Source organism: Alexandromys fortis, unplaced genomic scaffold (genome assembly GCF_014885135.2).
Source record: "Alexandromys fortis isolate MF-2015 unplaced genomic scaffold, M_Fortis_MF-2015_v1.1 scaffold_5, whole genome shotgun sequence".
Taxonomy (NCBI): Eukaryota; Metazoa; Chordata; class Mammalia; order Rodentia; family Cricetidae; genus Alexandromys; species Alexandromys fortis.
Genome location: NW_026067924.1, coordinates 9,254,699 through 9,281,984, shown reverse-complemented (window position 1 = coordinate 9,281,984; position 27,286 = coordinate 9,254,699). Strand labels below are relative to the sequence as shown.

The 27,286-nt window shown below is 39.3% G+C and overlaps 1 protein-coding gene across 1 annotated transcript in view; it reads right to left on the bottom strand.

Annotated features, from left to right (window-relative positions):
• The window catches only part of Gmds (GDP-mannose 4,6-dehydratase), a 495,612-nt gene that overhangs the window by 88,109 nt on the left and 380,217 nt on the right, over nucleotides 1-27,286 (bottom strand). The window contains exons 8-9 of the mRNA XM_050142522.1: nucleotides 23,800-23,918; nucleotides 6,181-6,277 (exon numbers count right to left, since the gene is read on the bottom strand). Coding sequence (XP_049998479.1) covers nucleotides 6,181-6,277; nucleotides 23,800-23,918 — 216 coding nt within the window. The remainder of the gene's footprint in view (nucleotides 1-6,180; nucleotides 6,278-23,799; nucleotides 23,919-27,286) is intronic.

Sequence of the window (27,286 nt, the reverse complement as noted above, 5' to 3'; positions counted from 1 at the left end):
GAAGGAAAGGGGCAGGAAAGGGCAATGTGATTAAGGAAGGATATAAAGATTAGAATGAGGAGCCTAAGAGGGAGGCTTAAAAAAAATAAACAGTGATTTAGAGATATAAACTATTTATAAAATCAAGCAGTGAGAAGCCCAAGAATAATTCAGAAGAGGAAGCATTATGATTGGGCACTACTGACAGCATTCCAGCCACCATGGTCATGTAGTTGTGAAAACAGAACGTGGCAAAATGTTAACACTGCAAAGGACCTTCCAGAACCAGCAGCCTAACTTCTTTTACAGGTCCAGCAGTGCCGGAAGAGACACACTAGCCCATAATCAGGTCTCTATGCCTCCTCTGACCTCAGCTCTCACCAGGCAGAGCAAGGAACAAAAGCAAGCAGGAGTGGAAGGGGGTATGAGAATTTTAAGGTCACAGGATCAGGACCTAAGCCATGGGTTGACCACCACCAGGGCTGGAGTGAGGGACAGCACAGAGGGACCTCATTTCCTGCCCTAAGAGCCAAGTGTGAGAAGGCAGTGAGAACAGCATCGGAGGGAAGGGGAGTTTCAGGACAAAAGGCCAGCTGGGTGAACACAAGAGCTTTTTACACCAGGTACTTAGAGACAGAGTGGAAGGATGCTTGAACTGCTACTTATACACATCCTCTGATGACAGATCAGATTCCTGAGGTCTGGAAAGTGTTACGTACCATTATTCTAAACAAGGCTATGAGATAGAGCAAGCAATTATAGGCCATTTAGCTTAACATCATTTACAGAAAAATATTAGGAAAAGTTTATGGGGGGCAGAGGGGACAACTAGGCAAGCATATGGTAATTTGATTAGGAACAGGCCACATGCTTTCACTGGAGCAAAGCTAGCTGGCCTGATGGACTTCTTTGAAGTTACTGCCTTCTTAGTTTTATATATTAATCCATACATCTTTTTCTCAATATCTGTAGTAATTAGAAATGAATTGAAGGTGTCTAAATATAATAAAAACCAATCATAACCAAGGACATAAAAACACTATTGGAAGAAAAATGAAAGTTAAATATTAACACTCTTGTGAGAGAAAAATGATAATAAATGTCACAAACTTTAACTCAAGATACTTTTCTTTTTCTTTAAAGAAAAAAACACTTGAGTTTTGGTCCTTCACCTCATTTCTTAAAGTTCTCAGTAGAAAAAAAAAAGGAAAAAGAAAAATGGATTTCAGCTAGTTTCACTGAAAACAAAACAAAATACTTTTTTTTTCTTTTTTGTGCACTGGCCTGATCATTTGATGTCGTTAAAAATCTGGCACAAGCTGAGCAGTGGTGACATGTGCCTTTAATCCCAGCACCTGAGAGATAGAGGCAGGGGGATCTCTCAGTTAGTTTGAGGCCAACCTAGTCTATAGAATGAGTTCCAGGACAGCCAGGGACTGTGGCACAGAGAAAAACAAAAGACCTGTCTCAAAAAACCAAAAACCAAAGCAAAGCAAACCAAACCAAACGAACAAAATCTGGCACAAGAGGATGAATAATAGGATAATCTCTCCGTTTGGAATTTTTCAACTTAAAATTTTTCAAAGAAGAAGACATCTTTGTGGTTTTGTAAGTATTAGGTCAGTATCAATTACTCATATTTCTTTGATATGTTTATAACACTGAACAGCTACTAAATCTTAAGAAATAAAATTAAAAGATAAAAACCAAGGGGGAAAAGCTTTGATATTTAAATATATAATTTAATATATACTTTGTATAACACATACACACACACACAGAGTAACTAAAGCCTGGATGACCCTTTCTATATTCCTATGATTGTTCTGTACAGGTTTTTGATTGTGACAGTCTATTTTTTTCAGACTTATGGATGACATATGCATATCTACCACATTTATTGAGGGCAAATCAGTCTGCTTATTATTACATTATCAGAGGCTAGTGCTATGGAGTAAATATGTAAGAAATGAGTAAATAAGAAACGAATACAGCCAGCATATTAGATATTTATCTTTTCAAATACTATAATTGACTCCTTTCATCCTCAAATAATTCTTTCAAAGAAATTTTACAATTAATTTTTAATAATGAAGAAAAAGAAACACTGAGAAATTAAGTAACTTGCCTAAGATTATAAATACATCTAGTAGCTGACAGGTGCAAAATGCAGAGTCTTCTGGTCAGAGGACCACGTATGGAAGATTGCTTTCTCTCGGAAATAAATACACTGGGACTGCACTTGCTGTTCTTCCAGAGGATCTGTGTTTGACTCCTAGCACCCACATGGCAGCTCATTCCTGTTCCAGGAGACTCTTCTTTGTCTTTTGACCTCATGGGCACCATGTCGTACATAGACATATACTCAGACAAAACACCCATACACAAAATAAAATAATAAAACCAGAAATGAGTGCATTGTGTAATAAATCTGTGTGTCACTAAATGCATGTAAGGAAATTTCATGTAAATTTTAGTTTCTTTTGTTTTACAGGTCTGGGTATGGAAAATGGGTTTGTACAGGCAGAAAAGTGATCATCCAGCCCAAGGCATTGGTCCCAAGTATCACAGAACTCAGTCACCTATACTGCTATCACCGAGTTCTCTGGAACTCAGAGGCAGTGAGAAGTGGAAAGCTTAATTTCCCAGCCTAAGCTTTCGGTGGTAGCAAAATTCCTCAGTATCCAAAGGAGTCGCAAAGACTCAGAGGTAGACTACCAAAAGACATGACTCCACTCAGCTCTAATCACAGCTGGAGTCCTTGATCCAGAAGAAAAACCTTCCACACCCTTCATGCTAATACAGAATCAAGGTTTAAGGTTTTGTTTGACTGTCCTAAAACTTACTCTGTAGACCAGGGTGGTTTTGAACTCACAGAGATTGGCCTGCCTCTGCCTTTAGAGTGCTGTGACTAAAGACTTATGCCACCACTGCCTGGCTAAGGAAAGGGCCTTTTTAAGACCAGCCCCCCCCATTTTTTTTTTTGTTTTGAGAAAAACAACATAATGCTCTATTTTCTGTTAGTCTTGCTTTAAGATATCACTGTTCTTTCTGATAGATGATGTATGTGTGTGTGTCCTTATTACTTCTTGTTTTGTTTTTAAATTTTCTTTATGTTATTTAGTTTTGCTCATTCTGGAGCCAATTCTCTATAAGACAATACAGTCTATACTTTAAAAAAATTGAATGAATGAATGCACTAAATGTTAATTATTTTGGGGGTGCTAGTAGTTGAACCTAGGGTCTTGTGAACACTAGACGAGTATCTATCACTGAGCTACATCCCCATGCCTATGTTATGTTTGGCTTTGAGTACCTGTACATGATGAAGATCTTTGGTGACAGATGACCAAAGCTGATGAAAACAGAGTTTCACAAGTTTGCTAACTTGTGAAAAGAATACAAAGAAGCCTAACAGGAGTCTCCGGGTCATGCAGGACAGATTGAGACTGAGAAGGAGAGGGCTGTTTTGAAAGAAGAATTGGTGTTCTTCCTGCCCTTCTTAGAGTCTGCTCATTTCGTGTGTCTCCCCTGTTCCAGCTGCCAGCCTCCGAGGGACATAGTGCTTCTCAGGACTCAAAGGAATGAACTCTTATGGCTGACAGGCTCCACATTTGGAAAAAGCTTGTTAATAACGCAGTCACCTTTCAACTGGAAGAACACTGTCACCCTGGAGGCAACTCCACAGAAAGCCTGTCACTTCAGGTTGATCCAAGTTTCAGAGAACTTGTTTTGAGGAATGGGGTTAAAAGTTTAGTTTCACTGTGGAAGGAAAGCATGCCCAATTGACTATGAGGGTGAAGTGCGGTGAATGAAGAGAACGCAGCCAAGAGGCTCAGAAAGATAAAACACAGAATAAGATCTATAACTCTGTAGTGTAGTAAAGGGAATCTGTGGGAGAGTCAGCCAAAGGAAAGGGGGCAGCAAACGCGCATATGAAATCAGACACCACTCTTATGTTCAAACAATGCTGGTGTCAAGAGAGTTGCAGAACAGGTATGATGATAGCATTTGAATGAACAAAGAATGGGAAGGGAAGGGATGCAGCAGGGCAGGAAAGGGGGTCGGTGGGGATTCAAGAACAGTCTTGTTAGTCAGAGGGTCCTCTTCCTGTTCTACAAATTCTTTTGTTCTGGGTCCTTATCAATCCCACACCTTGCCTAAATGAGAATGACAGACAAGCCGTTCTTAATGACTTCCTAGTTTCTGAAACTATTTTGGTGCCAGAGAAAGAGCCATGTTTAAGCTGTTTTGGGAACTGTTTCTGCTGGTATGGTGACGTTTCCACTCTGAAGTGATTATCTTTATTTGTGAGAAAAAAAATTGTCCCTATATATGACTTCTGAAGTGTTATAGAGAAATGATGTCCTTGCAGCTCTTCAGGACAGGGGAACAACTGGCAGAGGAGGTCCTTGCTGTGTCAGCCGGAGCACGGCTAGTATCTTCCTCCCCCAGGGACAGGCACATCCTCTCCTAGGCACACCCACTCACCATTAGCTAAGAACAATCATTCTCTGTGTCAAGGCTTGGCCACGCCCTGTGGGGGGACAATGCAGGACTGCACAGCACTACCTGTCCTAAGCCAATGTTCACTTCCTTTGTACAGATTTCTTTCTGTGTGTAAGAGGCACACACCGAACATAGTTCTTTTGAGGGGGGCCAGCATAAAACAACACATTTTAAAGAGTAGCCAATGACAATACACTTCACTTTCAAACTGTCTTCACTGGCTTTTCCCAGTCTCTGAAATTTGTATGACACACACCCAGAGCAAAAGGGTTCTAAAGGTGCTATTCCACAGCCACTCACTGTACACATCCTGACCCTCTCTCTCTGAAGATAGTGCTTTCCATCATCTTTAGAAATTCATTTTAGACAAATTTGGTTTTATTATCATAATAAATATGGATATATTAAAGCAGTGATATCATTATATATTCACATAAACTTAGAACAAAAAGACGTTTTGTATTTACAGTAACAGTATATACTATTGACACTAACAATCTACTTCCCTTTTTAAACAATATTGTGTATATGTGTGTGCATATTGTCCAACACATGCCTGTGTAAGTCAGAGGACAACTTTCAGGAGTTGTTTCTTTCCTTCTATCATGTGGGTTCTGAGGAGCAAATTCAGGTCATTAGCCTTGGCAGCAAGCACCTTTAGCCACTGGGTCATTTTCCTGCCCCCTAAATTATTTCCTAGTATGGGATTTTCTCTATTTAAAAGTTTATCTGCCGATCTGCCGGTCAGTAAGTATAAACAACTATCTTGCTAGACTTTTGTCCTCTTTACCTCTCCAAAGTCTCAATTCTCAAAGAATTGAGAATCTGGCAAAGGAAGGAAAACATGAAAACAAATGATTATAACAGGTCCTAAAGCAATGGCTCTCAAGCAGTGGGTTGTGACCCCCTTGGAGGTCGAATGATACTTTCATTGGGGTGGTCTAAGACCATTGAAAAATACCAATATTTACATTATGATTCATAACAGTAGCAAAATTACAGTTATGGAGTAGCAATAAAAATAATTTTGTGGTTAGAGGGTGGTCAACACAATATGAAGAACTGTCTTAAAGGGTTTTAGCATTAGGAAGGAAACCACTATCCTAGAGTGTACAGGTAATTACAGAGACAAAAGAGAAATGTTAGTGGTAGTAAAATATTGACTAGAAAGGATCCATGAATAGGATGGTATTTGAGCAGAAATTTATGGTGTTGGGGTGGTCTTTCAGACGTGTGCATATGACTTTGTACCAGATACATAAGTATGTTAGTGATTTGTGTGAGTGTGCACACATGGCTAGTAAGACAGGTGGCAGGTAAAAATGGCCTTGGTCCCTAGAAACCCTTCAAATCTAGGGTTTGTTAAAGTAGACATCTTGTGGGTATCAGAGATCATTTCTCAGACCAGACCAATGAGATGAGATAGTGCAAACTATGATCTCCATTTCTGGAATCGACTATTTTCTTGGGTGTGTTTTAATCTTGTTTTCCTTTACAGAGCAATGGATTTTTGTGGTGAGAATGGTATCTCAAACTTAATTCTCCTTGTTCTCGTTTGGGAAGTGCCCTATGGAGTATGGCAGAGAGGCATGTTACAGAGCTTTGAAGGTTAGCAGCAGGCATTCCATGAGGGCATTTTCCCAGCCAGCTGGCCAAGTGTGGTCACACACTGGGTGGTGAGGGAGTCCTTACCACTTCGGTTGGTCGGTAGTACTTCAGATCCACAGTCACATGGACTTGGCCGGTCTCCTTACATCTGCCCACTTCATTTTCATTCTTTCCTTCCCACCTGCAAAGAAGACAAACAATCAGTTCTTAATTGCTTGGTAACATGTGGCCACACTGTGGTGCTCAGGATGGCTGGCCTGTCTTCTCCCTGCAGGAGGGCATAAGTACATTAACAGCAGGGGCAGGCCCACCCTCAACTTTGTTATCAGAGCAAATTGTGGCTTTCAAAAATTTGTGCATTTGTTTGAAAGAAAGTTTCACCACCCCCTTCTTCCTTTTAAAGAAAAACCAAGATGAATTCAAAACTGAGACGTTAGACATAAAGTACACCCTATTTGTTGAGAAGTTCCATACCTTGCTGGCCATAGTGTTTATTCCCGCATTATGTGAATGTGGAGGAGACCTCATCACTTCACCACAGATGAGGAAGCCTCTCCAAAGTATACAACTAGTTGTTCATTTCTTGTCCTCTAGCTGGGATGTTCCTGGGCTGGAACTTGCAACACTAAACATTTGAGTTTGACAACAGGAAGGACAGACCATTACCCTCCAGGTGTACACTGTGAGGACACATAAGCTCCTTGGCTCCAAGAGCAGCTTCTCATAGGAAGCTCTACTTACCTGCTTTATGTTCTCATTTTTCATAAGTGGAGCAAATAGAGTTGGGTCTGGTGTTGCACATCTGTAATTCCTGCTATTTGGAAGGCAGGGTCCTGAATTGGGAGATCTTAAATTCAAGGGTAATGTTTTAACCTCCCCAGAAAAGACAAAAAAAGGAGGAGAAAAATCTTTGATTTACTGCTGACCTTGGGATATCTATAATCTAATATCTAATAAAAGAACACACCATATAGTTTAACTTATTTTTACATATTTTTGGCAAGGAAAGAAAAGAAATGAAAAAAAATCTGAGTAACTTGGCTTCAGTGTTTATGCTTAGAATGAGTTTGCTTTATCAGCTGAGATGAACACAGGACAATTTTGTGTGCTCCCCAGATCACTCATAAGAGGACCAAAGGGAAAAACAGAACATTCAGTGGTTACTTGGCTATGTCACAGATGCCTCTGAAAATGAACATTAAATACCAAAGAAGGTTATATTTTAAGACAGGATGAGTACAGACTGGGCTCACAAACTTTTTTAATTATTTATGTGAATATTTTGTCATCACCTCTTGACAGAGGAGAAGAACTATTTGTCTATTAAAGGAATATTTAGCTTGCTGGTTTGTTGAATTTCCCAGGGAACTCAAGGCACATATAAAAACCATTCCATGACACAGAGAATAATAGCATACTATATTGAACTTTATAAATTTATATAAGCAGCCACTTCCCATAAATTCTCTTAATCAAACAAACAGAAGCATGTTAATCTACTTATTAGGCTTAACTTCTTTTTTTTTTTTTGATTTTTTTTTCGAGACAGGATTTCTCTGTGTAACAGCCCTAGCTGTCCTAGAACTAGCTCTTGTAGACCAGGCTGGCCTCAAACTCACAGAGATCTGCCTGCCTCTGCCCCTCGAGTGCTGGGATTAAAGGTGTGCGCTACCATCGTCCGGCTAGGCTTAACTTCTTAATGTTGGGCAGATAGTTTGACAAGTAACATAGAGTAGGAAATTTCAAAGCAATTTGTTCTGAAAACTCACATCAAGACAGTGTGCAGGTTTTTGGGGCAGAATAGAGACCTTACAATGAAATGGCCTGATGCACTTACAACCCTCACTCCTCTCTTACAAACCTCACATTTTGACTAATATCTACTACAAAAGAGGATATTTGGTTGTTATAATTTTGGGGAAATCAGACTCTAACTCCGAAGTTTATTATTTTAGTAGAATCTTCTCATGCGTTAGACTTTCAATAAATAAAAGAACATGCTCTATTTACTAGGCATATTTTAACTATATTTTTTTGGTCTACATTTTATACTGTACAAAGAGACACAGTTCTAACACACAGATACCTCCAGGAAAGTATCTCCAGCTGAACCAAAGGGTTAAAGGAAACAACATTCATGACATTTCCCCACTATTTGTAGCTAAGCATTACATCTACATCAAGCAAACTGACTTAATATATATACTTCTCCTGACTCCATTTCTTCCTCTTCACCATTTTTTTCTTCCAAACCATCATTTGAATATGTAAAACCCATCCTTTCTTCAAGGACAGTAAAAGCAGGCATCAGCTGGGCTTTAAGCCAAGGTCAGAGCTGTTCCTATGATTCAGTGGATTTGGCCATAGCATCTTTTATAGTCATGAAAGAAATCATTTTTTTAACATTTGTTTATTTACTTTGTGTATATGTGTGTGTGTACGCGTGCATGTGCGAGAGAGAGAGAGAGAGAGAGAGAGAGAGAGAGAGAGAGAGAGAGAGAGAGAGAGAACACTCCTGTTTTGAGAGTTGGTTCTCTGCTTCCACCATGTGGATTCGGGGGAATCAAACCCAGGCCATCAGAATTGGAGACAAGCACCCTTTAAACATGATGCATCTTTGCATCTTGCTGGCCAGTATTTCATTCTTATTTTAGGCAGATTGTTACAAACAAGCATTGAAGAATTGACTACTGTTTCTCTCTGGTTGGTTTGCTATCACAGAGGCTTAAGGCTTGTAACACTAGACAAAAGGACAAAGGTTGAAGGAAAATTACTCCTCACTTTAGGAGCTTATCAAATGCAAGTCTATAGGCAGACTTGGGTTAATGTGACTTTGGCACTTTTGGGTCCAAGAACCCAACAAGCTTTTCGTGGCTGTCTGACTACTGTCTGCTGGGATTCCATCTTATAAACTGTTGACTACAGTTAAAACAGTCTTGCCCTCCATAATTGATTCAGTCATACTAAAAAATCAAATGGAAACCATGAAATGGGTCATAGCACAAAGAGTTCAAAGAAACCACCTTCTCACCTGCACTAGATCTGCACGAGGCCATTAAGTAAAGTTTCAGTCAAGAGCCAGAATCAGTTAGTTATAATACAAGAAACACTTGTGTTAACACACGAACCGTAATAGCTAACTTGTCCTAACAAGTGAGGTTGTAACTCAAAGCAGAACTTCAGTGTCAAAGAAATGACCATGTCTTGACAGGGAGTAGAAGATTCAGCTAATTAACAAGAATTATTACCCACTAATTTAGATTGGCAGCTCCTTAGGCAGGGATCCTGTATAATTCAATTTTAAAACTAAATTGTCAGTTCTTAATAAGCATTACAAAAAAAAAAAAATAAAACCAGAAACAAGAAGAGTAGGCAAACCACTCTAATGAACAAAACAAAGTTCTATTAAAACCTAATCAATTAATATTTTCTCCTGTGGTAAACCTACTGGCAAGGTACCCATTTTCCTGTAAAAAAATCCTTATCCATGTTCCTATAAGCAGCCCTAATGAAAACCATTCACATACACACACTTGCACACACACTTCTGAAAACAGGAGAGACTAGATAAAGAGGAAGGAGGTCAGCAAGACTGTCAGAAGAACAAGAAAAGGCAATTGGGGTGAATATGATAAAAAAATTTACTATACTCGTGTATAAAATGTTACGGTGAAACCCATTATTATATGATCGTGTATAATAGATGCTAAAAATAAACATAAAAAACTACTAACTTATGAGGCTAAGGATTTCCTGTGACTCAGGGGTACAATCACTTGAATTTCATATTCAAGGTCCTGGGTTCCATTCTTAGCACAATAAGAAATCTACTCAACCAGAAGTCCTGCTGAGGTAACAAGAGCAAAGAAATAAATTTTAGGACTACTGCATCTGGTGACTGGAGAGGCAACACTTCTCTTTAGTGACCGAAAAGTCCCAGAAACTCAGTATTTAACTTCCAGATAGGCTGTTTCATGTGGCTACAGAAGGAGGAGGTGAATCTTAGCTTAGGAAATGACACGGAAGAACCCTAGGAGATCCACCAGAACCTGAGAGAAATGATGTTTGCTTATCCTGCAGGTTCCTTTCAAAATCAGTACATTCATGAGGGTTGAAAGAACAGGGAAGAGACTAAAAGAATCCAATGTTGGAAGCTAGATGGCAAATAGATAAGTGTTAGCAAGAGTCAAGGTAGGAGAGCTCAGAATGAACCCTCTTTGCATTTGCAGAAACCCCAGAATGTTCAGGGAGTGCAGCTGGTGCCTCATCTCCTCTTTCTGCCTCACTCAGACTGGTGAAGAAGGTCACAGGGAAGGGTAGGTCCAGACTCTGAAAACTGAGGAAATATAGTGACTGAGGGCTGAGTTTCATGTCCATGTTCCAGCAGGTGGCAGTCAGGTAGACTGGGAGGTGTCCCCTGGGCATCAGAGACTTCATACCTAAAGGAAATGGTCCTGTCAAGTCACCTCATAGACAACTATAAGTAAGTTTTAACTATGTCTTCAAAGCTTTCAATTAGCTTTTTAGGCCCCAATTTTCAAACATAACCAGAAAACCAAGGATTATCAGACCAGAAAAGTGACACATATGAGAAAGGCTGAACAACAACAAAACAAAACAAACTGAGGACATAGAATAAGTAGAAGAAAATTAAAAACAAAACAAAACCAAACTTTCATATATCCTACCATCCATATTCTGAGAGATATAGAAAAGATAACAAAAATATAAATTACTATACTTAGAAAAGGATAACTTGAAGGCTGGAGAGATTGCTCAGCAGTTAAGAGCACTGTCTGCTCTTTCAGATGATCCCTGTTTAATTCCCAGCACCCACATGATAGCTCACAACTGTCTCTAACTCCAATTCCAGGGGATCCGACACCCTCACACAGAAAAATGTGCACCTAAGACAAAAATAAATGAAGATTTTCTTTAAAAGAAAGTACAGCTTGAAACACAAGGGATTTTATAACTTGAATAAGAAAACCAGGAACTCAAAATTGAAAAGATTTTGAAGACAAAAGTTGAAGAGATTTCCCAGAAAATAGTACAAAAAGATATAGATGTAAAAAGACAAAAGGAGATAAGAAAATTCAAGAGTGCATGGGAGCCAGTATAATTGATTGCCAGAAAGACTACACTTAAGAAATGGAGCATGGCAAATTATCTTAAGGAAAAAGGAAGTTAGGAGAATTTGAAGACTGCTCAGGAGCCCAGTATAACAGGATGCCTAGGCAGAAAAATAGAGAAAAGTAAATTATCTTGAGATAAATCATGAAAATTAATCAGAGCAGAAGCACATGCAGTTACAGACAAAATGCGGCTCACATCATAGGTGGTGCAGACCCAACTTACATGGAGTTTCAGGGCACTGGGACCAAGGCAAGACTAAAGTCACCTTTCAAAATGAAGAGACAAGGCTGGGAGTCAGATGGCTCCTAGAGGCTCGGCTTAACAATGCAAACACAAAGGCAGTGGAGGAGTGCTTTCAAAGTTCTGAAGCAAAATTATTTCTACGCTGGAAACATGAGTGGGTACATTGCTAATTTTAAGAACATAGTGACAGAGAGTTTGAGAAACACCAAAGTTTTAAAAATGATTCAGCAAATAGGAGTTGCAACTAAAGGGAAAACCAGTGAGTCCTTTAGATAAGTGTGAAGGAAAACTGTGGATGCCAATACTTCTAATAGATCAGACTGGTCAGATCAGAATGTTTCCCCTGAGGAAAACATGACAAATGGGCTAAAATGGGTGATCCAAAAACTTAAATAGGCGATTTAAAAGGTCAGAGCAATGTTTATGGTGAAGTTAGTAATAAACACATAGAAAATGAACCAAAAAGACAAAATACATCTAAGAGCAGTATGGTAAACCAATAATAATTGTTCATAAAAGCAAAAGTGGGAGTTTTCTGGAAGTTTCAGTCATGAAACCACAGAATATTGAACTAACAAAATTCAAATATAGAGTAGTATGAAAATGGAGGTTTGGGGCATGTGTAGGAAAAGAGAACAATGTTATCATGTTGGACAAGAATAACCAACAAAAAATGCCTTGAAGGGAAAAACCAAAGATCCAGAATCACAAATCATTTAGGAACATAGATACAAATGCCCTGATAACCAGTTAAAAGAGTGAAAGGCACATAGGATTTTAAGATACAAAAAAAAATATAGAATGTGGTAAAAAATAAAATTACCTTGCACTAAATCAAGATAATTTACCAGAGCAGAACAAGACACACTTCCAACAGAAAGACTGAAAGAGTTTCCCAGTAACACAACACATGGGGCTGTCTGGGAAGATGGAAATGGAGGGAGAGAGAATGATGTGGACTGTGACAATTCTTGTACAAAGAATAGAGATTAAGTTATGTAATTAAAACAAAAACAAAAAACAACTAACAATTTGTAAGTTGAAGTAAGAAAGCCATAAAAAATAATGAGCTTGACAAGTCTTAGGTCATGATGAGCCAGCTCTTCCTGGCAACCCTTTTGAATGGCAGAAGAAGACATTGTAGAATGTTGTATGATGAGCTTCATCCTGATCTAGCCAGAACTTTGCTCCAGGCACAGGCTTTCTGTCCCAAGCCTTCCTTACCATTCTGACTTTCTCTCAGGTCTCCTGTGACTCTGCTTCTAATATAGGGAAGGCGAATGTCTTTGGAGGCATTAGCATGCTGGCAGCTGTAGTAAGAAATGTCTTACAGGTGGGCAGCTGAGTTTGTGAGAAGCCCGGGGAGGAGCTGTCTGTAGGAGAGAGGCCAATGGTAGAGTGTGACCCCAGAAATCTAGTAGAGTGGCATCTGCAAGTGGGTGGTCAACAATGTCAAATGTCAGTGCACAAATATGAAAGAGAATGTAGTACTGGTAGAAAAGCTGTTGGCACAGAATGTTGGGGTTTGAAAGGAAGTGGAAGAGGAACTTTGGGCTACCTATTATCAAGATAGAGGGGAAGGGCAGGAAGGGCAGTGTGGGTTAACTTGTCTATTTAGCACTATGCAGATACGAGCTGTCAGTCACATACATTCTTTTCCATTGCTGCTGAGAACACCCTCCTCATTCATCCTCAGAATTCTCCCATAACCTAAATGACATAATTTTTCATAAGGGTTTCTGGCAGCAAGAAGTCCAGCTGTTTATGTATGGTTAGTGAACTGCAATGACAAAATGTAAAATTTAAAACAACCTTAATATACAAGGTGGTTCCTAATGGTTAACAACTATCCTGCACTCTTTGTTTCAGGTCCTTAAGAATGTTAAATGTTAAATCTTGCCAGCTGTCAGGCCGATAGCGTTATCTGCAATTGGTAAATGGCAGAAAGAAGTTCCAAGGATTGAGTGACTTATGGGAGCCACAAGAGTAGGGGTACTGTAAACAACTCAGCAAGGCCAGGTCTTGGAGATGGGGCATGAACTCACATGCCTTTCTTCCTGTGGCTGGCAAGCGATGAGGGGCTGCCCTACGATAAGGACACCACATTTTGTGTGTGAGAGCAGGTCATACCCAACATTTTTAGTTAAGTGGTCCATCCTTTCTCATGTTCTATCTCCAGCACTGAGATTCTGTTACAGAGGCAAACACTACTTTCAAATCACCGTTTCTTGTGCTTTATCTCCAGGAAATACATCATACTCATACATGCAAAAAGGTGAGTGCTTATAGAAACAAAAGCAAGAGACCAGTGATGATTCTCTTCAGCTGAATTCTGAGTGCTTCTGCCCTGAATGTACCAGACTGCTGAACATGCTCTGGCTGTTTGCTTCACTTTTACTTACTTCTCTTATTCGGTTGGGGTGTTATTACCCACCCCAAAGGGCATAGGGAGAGCGATTATGCTTTATAAGAAAAAAAATGTCAGTCTTGCTACAAGACTGGGAAGAGGAAAGCTCTCAGCCACAGCACTGGCCTTAGTGACTTCTATATGTACAATCCTATAAATCTATGTGTCTTCCTCCGACCTCTATGAATCTGTGCCCCAGTCACTCTGCTGAGCCAAGTACTACTCCTGTGACCTGTTTTCAGGAGCTTAGAGTTTACTGGCACACAATCTCCTGAGTGAATTATGGCAGGAGACAGACAGGACACTGTCAAGGCCCCTGACACAGATGGCTGAGGTGAGGGTGTTGGTGAAGGAAGATGTCTGAGCTAAGAGCTGAGAGATGTGTGGGTAGTAGCTGGGGAGAGAGAGGACTGTAGGAGCGGTAGCTCTTTGTATGCCCATGTGGTCAATCTGGTCCACCCAGCTTACCGGCTTGACTGGCAAACACATAGTTCACTGGTATATGCTGTCGGGCATTTCTCATATGACCCACCCACCTGGGCTGCTTGCTTTCCCTCATCCCAACTACCATCCACACCTTCCATGTGGGCAAGGGTTGGATTCAGTCTATCCTTCTGTGTACATCCCTCTCATCTTGATCATATTGCCCTGACTTCAGGATTGATGTATGGTCTTTTTGCACAAGACCACATCAATATGTTCATATTTATAAATTATGTGTTTCTATTAATTGCCACCCAATTAAAGTCTATTCTTATCAAGGACAAAAAATATCTTCTGATTCTCTTTGAGGAGTGTGACTGTAAGAGGAAATGAGGAGGGCATGGACATAGGCATTGAGTGTTTACATGCGGTAGGTGTGTGCTGAGAGTCAGGGAGTCATTTACTTCAGGACCTACTAGATTTAGCCAGAAACGATCTACCTAATGAAGTGAAGCCACTGTATAGGGACTAGAGTTAGGGCTACCTATACAGTGCATCCATCACCTAAGGCTCAAACCAGACCTTAGATACACCAGTGGCCACATCTTAATGCGTTAAAACTCCAAGTAACTTAGATGTTAATAGAAACAATAGGATCTAGATTTCCGAGGGAGGAGCCAGAACAGCAGGGGAGAAGGGAAAGAAGAGAGGAAGCTGAAGGGGAGGGTTGGAAACTACTTTAAATGACAGTTTGGAGCTTACATGAAAGCTAAAGAGACCAGCAGATGTTGGTTTCCCATGCTACAGGATATCCTTACAATTTTTCTAATAAAAAAACAACAACAACAGAAAGCTAGTCTGTAACACAGTCAAATATTTGTTTTTTATCCTGTCATCTGAGTCGCAGGAGCAAAGTATTTCCTTTCCCCATTACTTAGTAACAGACTGAAAGGACAGCAAGAAACAACAGTAAACAGCTCCCACCATGCAGCCTCGTCCCTCCCCATCCACTCACAACACTCTAGAAGATAGGTGCTTCTATAAGGTTCCTAGCACAAACATCTACATGAAAACATCAGCATCATAAAAATTTCCAGGATGCATTCTAGTAACTCAAACTCAAATTTATTTCCTATTTTCTAATAAGTTCAGAGTAAAAGTTACTCAAATAGTAATATGGGAATATATATTTTATAGATAGTGGTATGGTTTGAATCCAAAATATATCCATAGGCTTATGTTTTGAAAATGCTTGTCCCCAGTTGGAAGCATTACTCTGGGAGGTTCAGGAAATTTAGGGAGGTTGGGTATACATGGAGGAAGTAGGTTACTAGTGGTGGGTTCTAGGTTGCCAATATTATCCCTGGTCACCTCCTTCTCTGTCCTCTGCTTTCTGGTTCACCATTATATGAATGGATCTCTTCTGGCACATGCTCCTGCTGTTTTAATGTTCTGACCAAGTACACAGGCCCAAGTGGGCTTGGCCCGATGCCCGATCCCTTTAAAACTTATGAACCCAAACAAATCCTTCTTTCTTTATTCTTTTCAGGTAATTTGTCACGGCAATCAAGTAAGTAATTAACACAGTTGCATATATTAGTGAAGATTTCAGTGAGCATTGCCATGAGTATTTTCAAAACCAGTAGAGTAACTGTGAAGAGACAACAGATTTGAAAACATTTAAAATAAGAATGTGCCAGATATTGTTTGCTGCATCTGACAAACAAACAAACAAACAAACAAAAAAAGAGTCCTGTCTAACGAGGTAGCAGAAGATTCTAGACTCTAAGGGAACTGCCCATAAGCTCAGCAGGCACAGAAGGCAAACACCATGAGGAAAAAGGCTTTTCTGTTAATGGTAGAATGGAAGAAGCTAGAACCTTTGGTTATAACCCCGAGTTATCAAATCCTGTTCATTTTATCTTTTGAGTCAATCCTATTCCTCCTTCTCCATGCCTTGAACTGAATTCAAATTCTTATCTCCCCTTCTTAGTAGGGTAGCTTGCACAGTCCTTAGGGAGGTAGCATGGTGGCTTCCTATAATCTTACCACCATGCCAGAGTGAATGTTGCTAACCATAAACCTAGAGAAATTAGAATAATGATGGGCAATGCTGGAAGGACTTCTGGCCTAGGCTGGCTTTGGAGAATATCCATTTGTGTTCAATTAAATATTTATAGAATGACTACCATGGCTGCTGCTGTGAACACTGAGGTTATGAGACAGATACTGATCGACTCCTTCCAACTGCAGACCCAAGAAGGCAAGGAGGAGCTCAGCAACTTGGGAAAGGTGTTAAGGTTTAGGGGATTTGCTTCTAGTAAAAGTACTTAAGATTAAACTACTCTGGAAAAACTGCCCTTCACAAACTCTTTAGGTCTTACTTTATTTCATCAAAATTTAGGCTCTTGAAAGCCTTCAAAGCAAATACAGCTTCTGTGTTCTCTCTGCATTCAGTTGGTGCTCCCTGTTCCAGAGGTGTATAAAACCATCCCTACTGCCCTGTAAGTACTATTGCTGAGACTTTGAAAAACTCAGAAGTACTCTATAAGATTATAAAAGGATATGCCAGGAAGGATGAAAAGTACAAGCAAATCAGGGTGCATTTGTGATATAGACAGAAGTTTCTGTCCCACCAAGTCCTATAGCCATTCAGTCCTAAATAAACACATAGAGACTTATACTAATTATGAACTATTTGGCTGATTGCTCAGGCTTATTACAAATTAAATTCACCCATAATTCTTGTCTATGTTCAGCCACATGGCTTGGTACCTTTTCTCAGTAAGGCATTCTCATCTTGCTTCTTCTGTGTCTGGCTGGTGACTGACTCTCTGCCTTTCCTCTTTCCAGAATTCTCTTAGTTTGGTTTCCCCACCTAAACTTCCTGCCTGGCTACTGGCCAATCCTCATTTTATTAAACCAATACGAGTGACAAAACTTTACAGTGTACAAGGGCATTATCCCACAGCACTGTGGTAACAGTGTGTGTGCATGTGTGTGACTGCATGCATGTATTGTGTATGTGGTAGTAAATAATATAGAACATACATAATGATATTCTATAACAAAATTACCAGCATTTTAGAGCCATTATTAAGTAAATGAGGGGTTACTTGAGCATGGCAGTTAATCTGATGGTCAGCTGTTGCTACTATATGACAAGATGGTGGGGAGCATAGAAAGTGCAGATACACTAAACAAAGAGATGATCTGTGTCTTGTCAGGATATATCGAGTGAGATTTCATCATGGTACTTACACTTCCAAATTGCCTATATGGCAATTTTCACTTACTACTTCAGATTGCAGCTATTTGTCAGTTAGTGAAACTCAGATGTTGATATTGTGGTGGAGACAACTGCATTCCTGAAGTCCTATAAAAGCATGTTTCTCAAATCATTCAGAGCAGTCATCTAAGACTTGTTTAGACCCTAGGGTGCCTTCTTTATCTAGTTTTTCCTAGGTTTTCAAAAACTATATGGACACTTCCCAGGAAAGGCTAGCTGTTGCTTTAAAAGCTCACAGCAGACTAGACTCAAACAGGTGTTGTTGTTTATGGCTTCCCTGAGATTGGTATGCTGATGCATTGGGCCCAGGAAGACTCAGAGAATAGAGACTAGAAAAACAAACAGTAAAAATAAATTGTAGATAAAAAAGTTTTATTGTGTGAGCTTGAGATATAAATTTACATATTTTAGGCAAACTACAGGTTGAATGTCACTTATGTGAAACACCCAAGACTAGAATTTTGGGCACTCCTTTGGGGGGATTCTAGAATATTTACACACATATAAAATAAGGTATATACTGGGATAAAACTATATTCTGAACTAAAAGTTCATTTAGTTTTTATACACATATTCATAACCTGACAGAAATTTTTATTGTGCATGTATGTGGGGGACACCCATGTAGATGTCAGATGACAGTTTTAGGAGTCATTTTTCCTTCTACTGCATGAGTCTTCAGGAACTGAAATCAGCTCGTCAGGCTTGGCCACAAGTGCCTTTACCTGTTGAGTCATCTCACCAGACAATGTGATGGCAATTTAAAAAAATATTTGTAGGATAGTTGTGTTTAATGTGACTCCTCGTATGAGGTCAAATGTGGGATTTTTCTTCTGCTTGAAGAACATATGTTAGGGAACATATGTTGTGTTTCTAGACTCTCGATTCAATTGATAATACAGAAAAACCTAAAACGTGCGAGTCACACATTGTCAAAATGTTAAGTATCACTAGGGTGACAGGCTAGAACTAAGGAGACTTGTTCTAAAGGAACACCTCATATCCATGCCCCTTTTCTGAAAGAAGGTGATAAAGCTATGGATTTCATCATAGAGTTATGAACAGTCAAAGTCAATATGTAGGACACATTAAAAGTTGTTATATTTTGGTCTGTCATCTGAAATACCAGACAATGGTGGTTGATAACACTTTCAAAATAGCTCAGTGCCCAGAACTTCTAGCAGAGTCTAGTACCACTGACTATACTAGCATACTAGGCTTTCTCTGTTGAGAAACCAGTACTGGCAAGGCTCATCCTAGGATAGAAAGGGGTCAGTAAATGACAGGAGGCCAGTCTCCAGTGGAAATTGTTTTTGTTTAGGATTTTAATACAAATCTAAAGATTATGTTTGAGAGTAGAGTATGTTTATTGCATATGAAAGCTATTGGGTCCTATTTCTAAGACTAAACAGTAAAAAGACACACACACACACACACACGCACACATCAAGCTTAGAAGATTCTGAGTCAAACTAAGTTTAAAAGTTTTTTGCCTTCTGAATATCTTCTCGTAGTTCTCCCTGAGTGGCTTGTCACACAGTGTTTTTTTTCTTAAATAAACTAAATCTTAGAGTAGCATCCTATTTTGGGAAAGACAACATCATGTCAAGAAGTACGCACTGAATCCACAGGTCTGCAGGACAGAAGACTAGTGATGACTGTATTCAGGTGTCATTTCCAGGGCAGAAGGGAAGCTGTCCTGCATTTTTTTTTTCAGAAAAGTGTCTTAGTGGGAGATACATTTGTAAGCCTGCTCTCATTTAAAGATGTGTTTAAGATGACTTTTTACCACAAAGCATACAAGTTAATTATAGTAGTTGGGAAACAGAGAAATGTATGGTGTGAAGAGGTGGCAGGAGGTCTGGAGAGATGGCTTGAAAGTTAAGATCATTTGATGCTCTAGCGGAAGAGGTGGGTTTAGTGCCCAGCACCCATATGGTGGATCATAACCACCTGTAATTCCAGTTCCAGGACATCCAACACCGCCTTCTGACCTCTGTAGGCACCAGACACACATGTGGTGCACATCTGTACATACAGGAAAGCATCATACACATAAAATAAAAATAAATCTAAGAAAAATTTCAAAAAATAAAAGTATAGGATAGAAAGCTAAAATCCCCCCAGAGTGCCACCACATGGAAACCATCCTCAAAGCCTGACATATTTTCTTGTGATCTATCACATGCATATCTGCAGGGTATACAAATTACATCTAAACTTGCATCCTGGCTTTTCTTTCATTGAATGTTACTAAATCCATGTTTTTAAATCATATTTGTGTTCCCTCAACACTATTTTCATTAGATATATAACAAATTAACTTACACATTTCCACAATGCTGCCTTAGAAGTTTCTTATTTTATATTTATATAAAATCAATTAGATTGAAGTTAACTTAGAAGTAAAAAACTGTATAACAGATATGTAGTTTGATGAGTTCTATAACCACCACCACAATCAAGATTCTGTTCATTCAGAAGATTCCCAGTCACTCATGCCCTGTTTAGACGCGTGTTACCCAGGCTGTAATTTGGTGAGACAAATGCCATTTACCCAGTAGTCATGCTCGCGTAAATATTGCTTGGCTTTCTGGCATACCAATTCATTTTTTTAGGGTATCATTTAAATCATACAGTATGTGTTTCCTTGTGTCTTATTCTTTCATTTAGGCATAACTAAGATTTTTAATGATTCACTGATATTATTATATATTAATAATTTATGCCTCTTCTTCATTGAGTAGTATTACATTTGATTATCTACATATTGGTTGATTAGATATTGGGGGAGATAATGTGTCGTTAGAAATAACATTGCTATGCATATTTACTATGAGTTGCTATGTATTTACTTTCAATATTCTCCAAAAAAAAAAAAAAAAACCCATCAAGAACTGCTGGTGGCACAGTAAATACTGGTTAGTTTTTATAAGAAAGCAGAACTATTTCTCAAAGTGATTTCTCGGTACTTCATCTCTTCATCACCATTTAGCATAGCCAGTTTCTGTCTTCTTGCCATTCAATAAGGAGAATTTTGGTATTAGTTTGCAGTTTCAATATGCTTTGTTCGAATATCCAATCACACTGACCATTTTTTTTTCTTGCACAGGTTCAAAAATTCAAAAATTTGCTCTTTTTTTTTGTGCAGTGTCTTTTTTTCCCCTCATTTGATACAACAAGGTCTTGAGCAGGTCTTTTTGCCTCAGGCTTCTCAGTTCTGGGACTATAGCTGTGCTCCACAATGATGGGCTTGAGTTATCTTTTTATTGTTGAATTATTGAAGTTAAAAGTGTTAGATATAAGTGTTTTTGTTTTATATAACACACACACACACACATTCTTTTTCTTCAAGACTATGGCCTCAACTTTTTTTTTTTTTTTCGAGACAGGTTTCTCTGTAGCTTTGGAGCCTATCCTGGAACTAGCTCTGTAGACCAGGCTGGCCTCGAACTCAGAGATCCGCCTGCCTGTGCCTCCCGAGTGCTGGGATTAAAGGTGTGCGCCACCACTGCCCGGCTGGCCTCAACTTTTTATTTTGCTACTGGTCATATTCAAAGAGCAGAGATTTCTAAACTGTACCACCGATTTTATGAAAACTACTGTTTTCTCTTTTAGTGATGGGATCAAATCCAGGGCTCCTACAGAGTTGGCAAGTACTACCACTGACCTAACACCCCAACCTCCATTAAAAAAAATCATCCTTGAATTTCCTAGCTTAAGAAATCTTCACCTTTCTCCCATATTGACTATAAATTCAACAGGAACATGTACATAGCATAAATGCCATAGAGTAAGCTAGTAAAATATATTTGCTATTTAAAAAGGTACCATAATAAAACTAAAGCAGCAAGGCACAGTCTATGATACTATTACATATAACAAACATGAGAATTCATTAACCAAAGCTGGATTGAAGGCTCAGTGGCTAAAATCATGTACAGTTCTTGCAAAAGACCAGCACCCATACTGGGAAGCTCACAACTACCTGTAATTCCAGCTCCAGGAGACTCAATGCCCCTTTCTGGACTCTGAGAGCATCTTTATTAAGCTCTGTACTATAAAGTCTAGGTCTTTTAGATTCTTAGTAAAGTTTTCAACTGGGGGGGCTACATTTTTAAACTCATGGTTCACTACGACTTCAGGAAAGGGGTCAAAGCAATACTCGATTCTGATAGTCTATTAGGGACCACAGTCCTGTATTGTCATGAATTTTACCTAGTCTACCAGTTAAATAAAAAGGTTAAGTGTAGCCAGGCATGGGGGTGCACATTTTTAATTTCTGCTCTCTGGGAGGCAGAGGCAGGTGAATCTCTGTGAGTTCAAGATCAGTCTAGTCATTAGAGAGAGTTCCAGGATAACTAGGGCTCTGAAGAGAGACCCTGTCCCCAAAACAGAAACAAACAAATAACACCAATAATTAAATAATTAGTAAAAAGGTTAACTCTAGTTTCTTTTATTCATCATGGCCAAAAACCATAAACTTTTTTTTCTGTTTTAAAAAGGAATCTTGGAAAATAGTTTATCTGCACCTTAAAAAGTTAAACATATTACCGTACAACATACAAATTTCACACCCAAATATAACAAATGAAAGAAATGAAGGCAGGACCAACATAGGCATTTATGAATTAATATTCACATTAGTGCTACTGACAGTAGCTTACAAGGTAAAAAGAATTTGGTTGTCCGAGCAATAGAGAAATGGATTCACAAAATATGACATATAGCCACAATAAAATATTCAGTCATTTTTTTTTTGAGACAGGATTTCTCCGTAGCTTTGGAGCCTGTGCAGGAACTAGCTCTTGTAGACCAGGCTGGCCTCAAACTCACAGAGATCTGCCTGTCTCTGCCTCCCAAGTGCTGGGATTATAGGTGTGTGCCACCTGGTCAGTCTTTTTGTGTTTAAGAAAAAACTCTTGCTAGATATAAGGATCAGACTGACTTTGCACTCCTAGTATTCCTGACAGCTCCCTGAGTTAGGAAATTATAGGCTTGTATCACTACATCCAGTTCCTTACCTGTCTTTTAAGAAAATGAAATGCTACCACATGGAAGAATTTTAAAGCATCATGATAATTAAAAAGATAGACACAAAAAGACACATGGGAAAGATTACACTGCCAGGAGCTACCTAAGAACAAGCAAATTCATAGAGCAGAAATTACCAGGTAGGAGAATGAAAGGAGGATTTACTGTTTTTATTTGTGATGTAAAAGTTTGGAAATAGATAGTGGTGATGGTATTATATCACTATGACTGTAATAAATGTCATCAAACTGTATATTAGCCTTAAATCACAAAAAGAATTCTCCATAGTGTTTTATCACAATTGTTTTCATATTCCAATAAAATTTTGTGTGATGCCACAAGCATGAGTAATGCACGTGCCGCACTGGGAGAGCTTGTATGAAGGAAAGCACACCAACTGCTGGAACACAGATGGGATCTGAAGGCTGGGCAGCAGTCTAGGTTTCCAGGGGTTGGTGGCTTATTGTATTTAGGTAAGAGAAAGTCACTGTCTGTAGGTCATGCAAACAGGTACAGCATGACAGAGTACTAAGTCACAGTTACTCTTAATGGCTCAAGGAAAAGAAAAGTATAATCCACCTGAAACTCTTCTCTAAATTTTCGATGGTTTCTGACTCTTAAAATAAAATGTAAGCTGTGCAGTGGTAGCACACACTTTTAATCCCAGAACTCAGGAGGCAGAAGCAGGTGGATCTCGGAGTTTGCGTCCAGCTTGATCTACAGAGAAAGTTCCAGGACAGCCAGGGCTGTAAGAGACATCTTGTATCAAAAAACCACTTTGTGCATGTGTGTGTGTGTGTATATATACATATACGTATGAATATATACTTATATGTACGTATATATGAAAGTGCTAAAAAATACTGAGTAATGTTTTCACATTGGTCTCATAAAAGGATACAGGTAGCTGTAATAAAGTCATTATACAACACAGAATTTACCTTGCCATAAATTTTAAGTTCAAAAAATAAAAATAAATCTTGAGAAGACTGGTTTAGAAGCTGATAAAGATTTGACATACTAACTGGAGTTGGATATGAGACTCATAAGGGACCTCCTATATTGTTTTACAAGAGACTGAGAGAGGGAGATGGGAAGCAGAATCACGTGGAAGAGCATGAACAACAAAGACCCGGTGAGCAAGCAGCAAGCAACCAGCAGGTGTACTTACACAATGGTTTTTCCGATGTGCATGAATGATTTCTCAACAAATTCACGGACGCTATGAACTTCCCCAGTGGCTATAACGAAGTCTTCTGGCTCATCATTTTGCAACATTAGCCACATAGCCTAGAGAGAAAGAAGTAAAGTCATGTGAGAGTTACTTCATGATCAGGGTGGGAATGTAATAGTATCAAAACACATGATTGGATATGGAAGTTAGAATTGGAAAATGAGTGTGAATTTAATGTAGTATTTTAATTACTGAAGATAGCTAATATAATTTAATATACATTAGAAAAATTTGAAGAACATCTTGGTGTGAACACTTAGCCTGATCATTGGCTCAGGGAATCTTTATTTTCAGCGGGCCAGGAGATTCCTACACAGTAGGTCTCCAGACCACAAGTTAAGAGGAAACCATATATCAATACCAAGTGAATAACCTTTGTATATAATATTTATGCAAAAATAGTTTCAGAAGAATTTTTTAATTGTCCTTCTGGCACAGATGGCAGGCAAAAAAGAAAAAAAAGTCTTTTAAAATCCTCAAAAGTAGATTCCCATTTCTCAAAAATTAAATGTAAAACAGCAGTAAAAAGAAACACTGTTAGTAGAGTCAGATAGTAGAAACCACTACATTTGAACAAGTTGTCAACATTGGCTATCCAGCCTTCACAGTGTGATGGAAATGTACGTACTGAGAGTTAGAGAAGATGGTTGGCACAAATGAAGCAGCATTTGAACCACGGACTAGGAGCAACTGCCACAATTGACTCTATTTGTGTAGAAAAGCATTTATCAGTAGTATGTAGGCCTACTGTTTCCACAGCTTAGAATTACATATCAACTGTACAGATATATGTATATATGGGGAATAGATTATGGGGCTGGAGAAATGGCTCAGTGTTTCATTCTACTCACTGCTCTCCCAGAAGACAGGAATTTGATTCCTAGTACTCACATCAGGCAGCGCCAACTGCCTGCTCCAGTGTTCCAGGGATCTGACCTGTGTATCTTTCATGGGCATCTGCACACATGTGTACACACACAGATCAAAAATATTTTTAAAACATAGGTGTAGCTGGTATTCATGTACGAGCGTAGGCCTGGGACTTCTTGTAGGCTATGATTGATCATGTGCCTCATAACCTGGAATGTATGCTCATTCCCAATTTGTCTCAAAAAGTTGACCTCTGCTGCCATGTTCTGGACCAGGGTCCTGAGTCTACCTGTTGGGATAAGTGCTGTCTCACTATGAACCAAACACACAATGCACGGTGCCCTACCCGGTCTCAAGCTGCCCTTTAGAACCCTTTTACTTCTCTTAATTAGGTGAAAACCTGCAGCATGCCAACCACACACGTGTGCATAAGCATGCATGCACATATACAGACACACACAGACAAACATATACACATTTTGGCTTTTGTCAAACTATCTCTAGAGTTTTAGGAAAAAATATGTTTCCAGCTACAATTTCTGTTTGAACATTTGTCTGAGGGACTAGATGTGAACAGGGTAAATACAAACAAGTGTGTTTGACTCAGATTTCTAATCTTTTAACATTTTAGTCGAAACTCCAGGACCACTCAGCTGATTTTTTTCCCCAAATCTCCTGTGAATCTCTCTCTCTCTCTCTCTCTCTCTCTCTAACAAAGGATTAGAAGAAATGAAGGGACAAGAGTGACTTCAGGTTGCTGTAGGTCTGTCTACATGAGGCCAGGTCAGGTCCTTAGGACTTGTATGTTCTTGGCAGGACTGGTGATTAGTGGGAGCCTCTTGCTTTCAAGGGAGCCAAAACCAAGAGTCGCTCTTTTCATTCCATCAGACTATCTGGGGCCTTTGACCTATCAATTTCTAGGCATTTCCTCTGCAGTTCAAACTGTGCCAGACTCCAGTCTGGGAATGGGGAGGGAAAGGATATACAATTCCAGATCTATTTGTTATTGCTAAAGAGTTTACTGGTTTTTAACAGAGGGATAATGCTTCGTTTAAATTTCTACAGAGCATAATTAATGATTATTGACTGGTAAATGAAGAACAGGTGACACTTTGGATTAGAAGATAAACAATCCTGTGTTCTAGTGTGATAATGGGTTAGTAATTTGCTATAAAGTCGAGGCCCAGTGCATCCCCTCCAAATGCCAGATCATGTCCGGGAGACAAAGGCCCCTGTGTGAGAAGGACAGAGCCCTCTCCTCCGTGTTCAGCTGCACACATGGATCTGCTCCATTTGTTCTTTGATGGATGGCACAACCGAGGCGAGAGTTCACCCATTCTCACCTTCCTGTTCACATGTGGGACCACACGACCCATGACAGGTTGGGCCATGGGCTATGAGCAAATCACCACCTAGCTTTGACTTTTGAAGGAAGAAGCAGTTATGAGGCTACATGTTTTAGATATCAGTGACCTCTTCTGTCTCTCAAGGAATCAAAGAGGAAAAGCAGGAGTCATCTGGCGTTCTTATGGTGCCCTTTAAGGGTGTGACTGACTCAGCCACTTCCTCAGATATTATTTACTTTCATTCTTGACCTGATTACAAGCCCCCCCCACATGCATGGGCACACACATATGTACATGTGTGCGCGTGCACGCGCGCGCGTGTGCGCGCACACACACACATCCTTCCTGTTTTTTCATCCATCATACAAGGAGAACAGCAAATCACTTAAGGGATATACCAGAGTAAGATTCTTTCCCATGGAAATGTCCTTCAGTGGCAAGAGAACAATACAGTTTTCAACTCACTTCTCAATTTATTTTGCATTAAAGGCCCAAGAGGTTAAGGGAAATCTGACGCTGTACAATTGATGTTTGACAACCAAGTTGAGATGAGTGTAGATATTATATTTGTAATATGCTTTCCTGCAACTATATAATTAACCTATGTGCTTTACAAATCTAATTTAGAGAAATAAAAAGCAACTTTACATTTGTAAATTTCAGACAAAAACACCCCTTCATAGTCTTCTCTTCAGCTCTTCAAACGATAAATATGAACACAAGAGGTTCAGGAGCCCTGGTGAGAGGCCAATCTTCCTTGATCAGTACGTTGCCAGCTCCAGTGGCTGCTCACAATGGCCCAGTGAAGGAGAACACTGAAAATACATCACCACAGATGACTGGCTACACTGATTCCATGCATGCCGTTTGGGGTATGATGTGTGTTTGTCTTAAAAATCTGGATCCTACAATTGCTTCCACTTTGTCATTAATCTCCAGTTCAGTATCCAAGCCACGAACACTGATTAACTGAGTTGGCACCATGAATAACAAGATTGGTTAATCAAGGTGATGTTTAACTATGTGCATCTGACTGCTGCTTTGTTAAGCTTGATATTTTTGTGTTTATGAGCTATTTTTAATTATTATGTGTGTATTTATATGCTAATTGTCATGAAAATATTAATTATATAGACCTATGCACGTAATATAGGGGAGAAAATCTAGGAAATAATTCTAATGTATGCTTGCTTCTGATTGGACAAAGG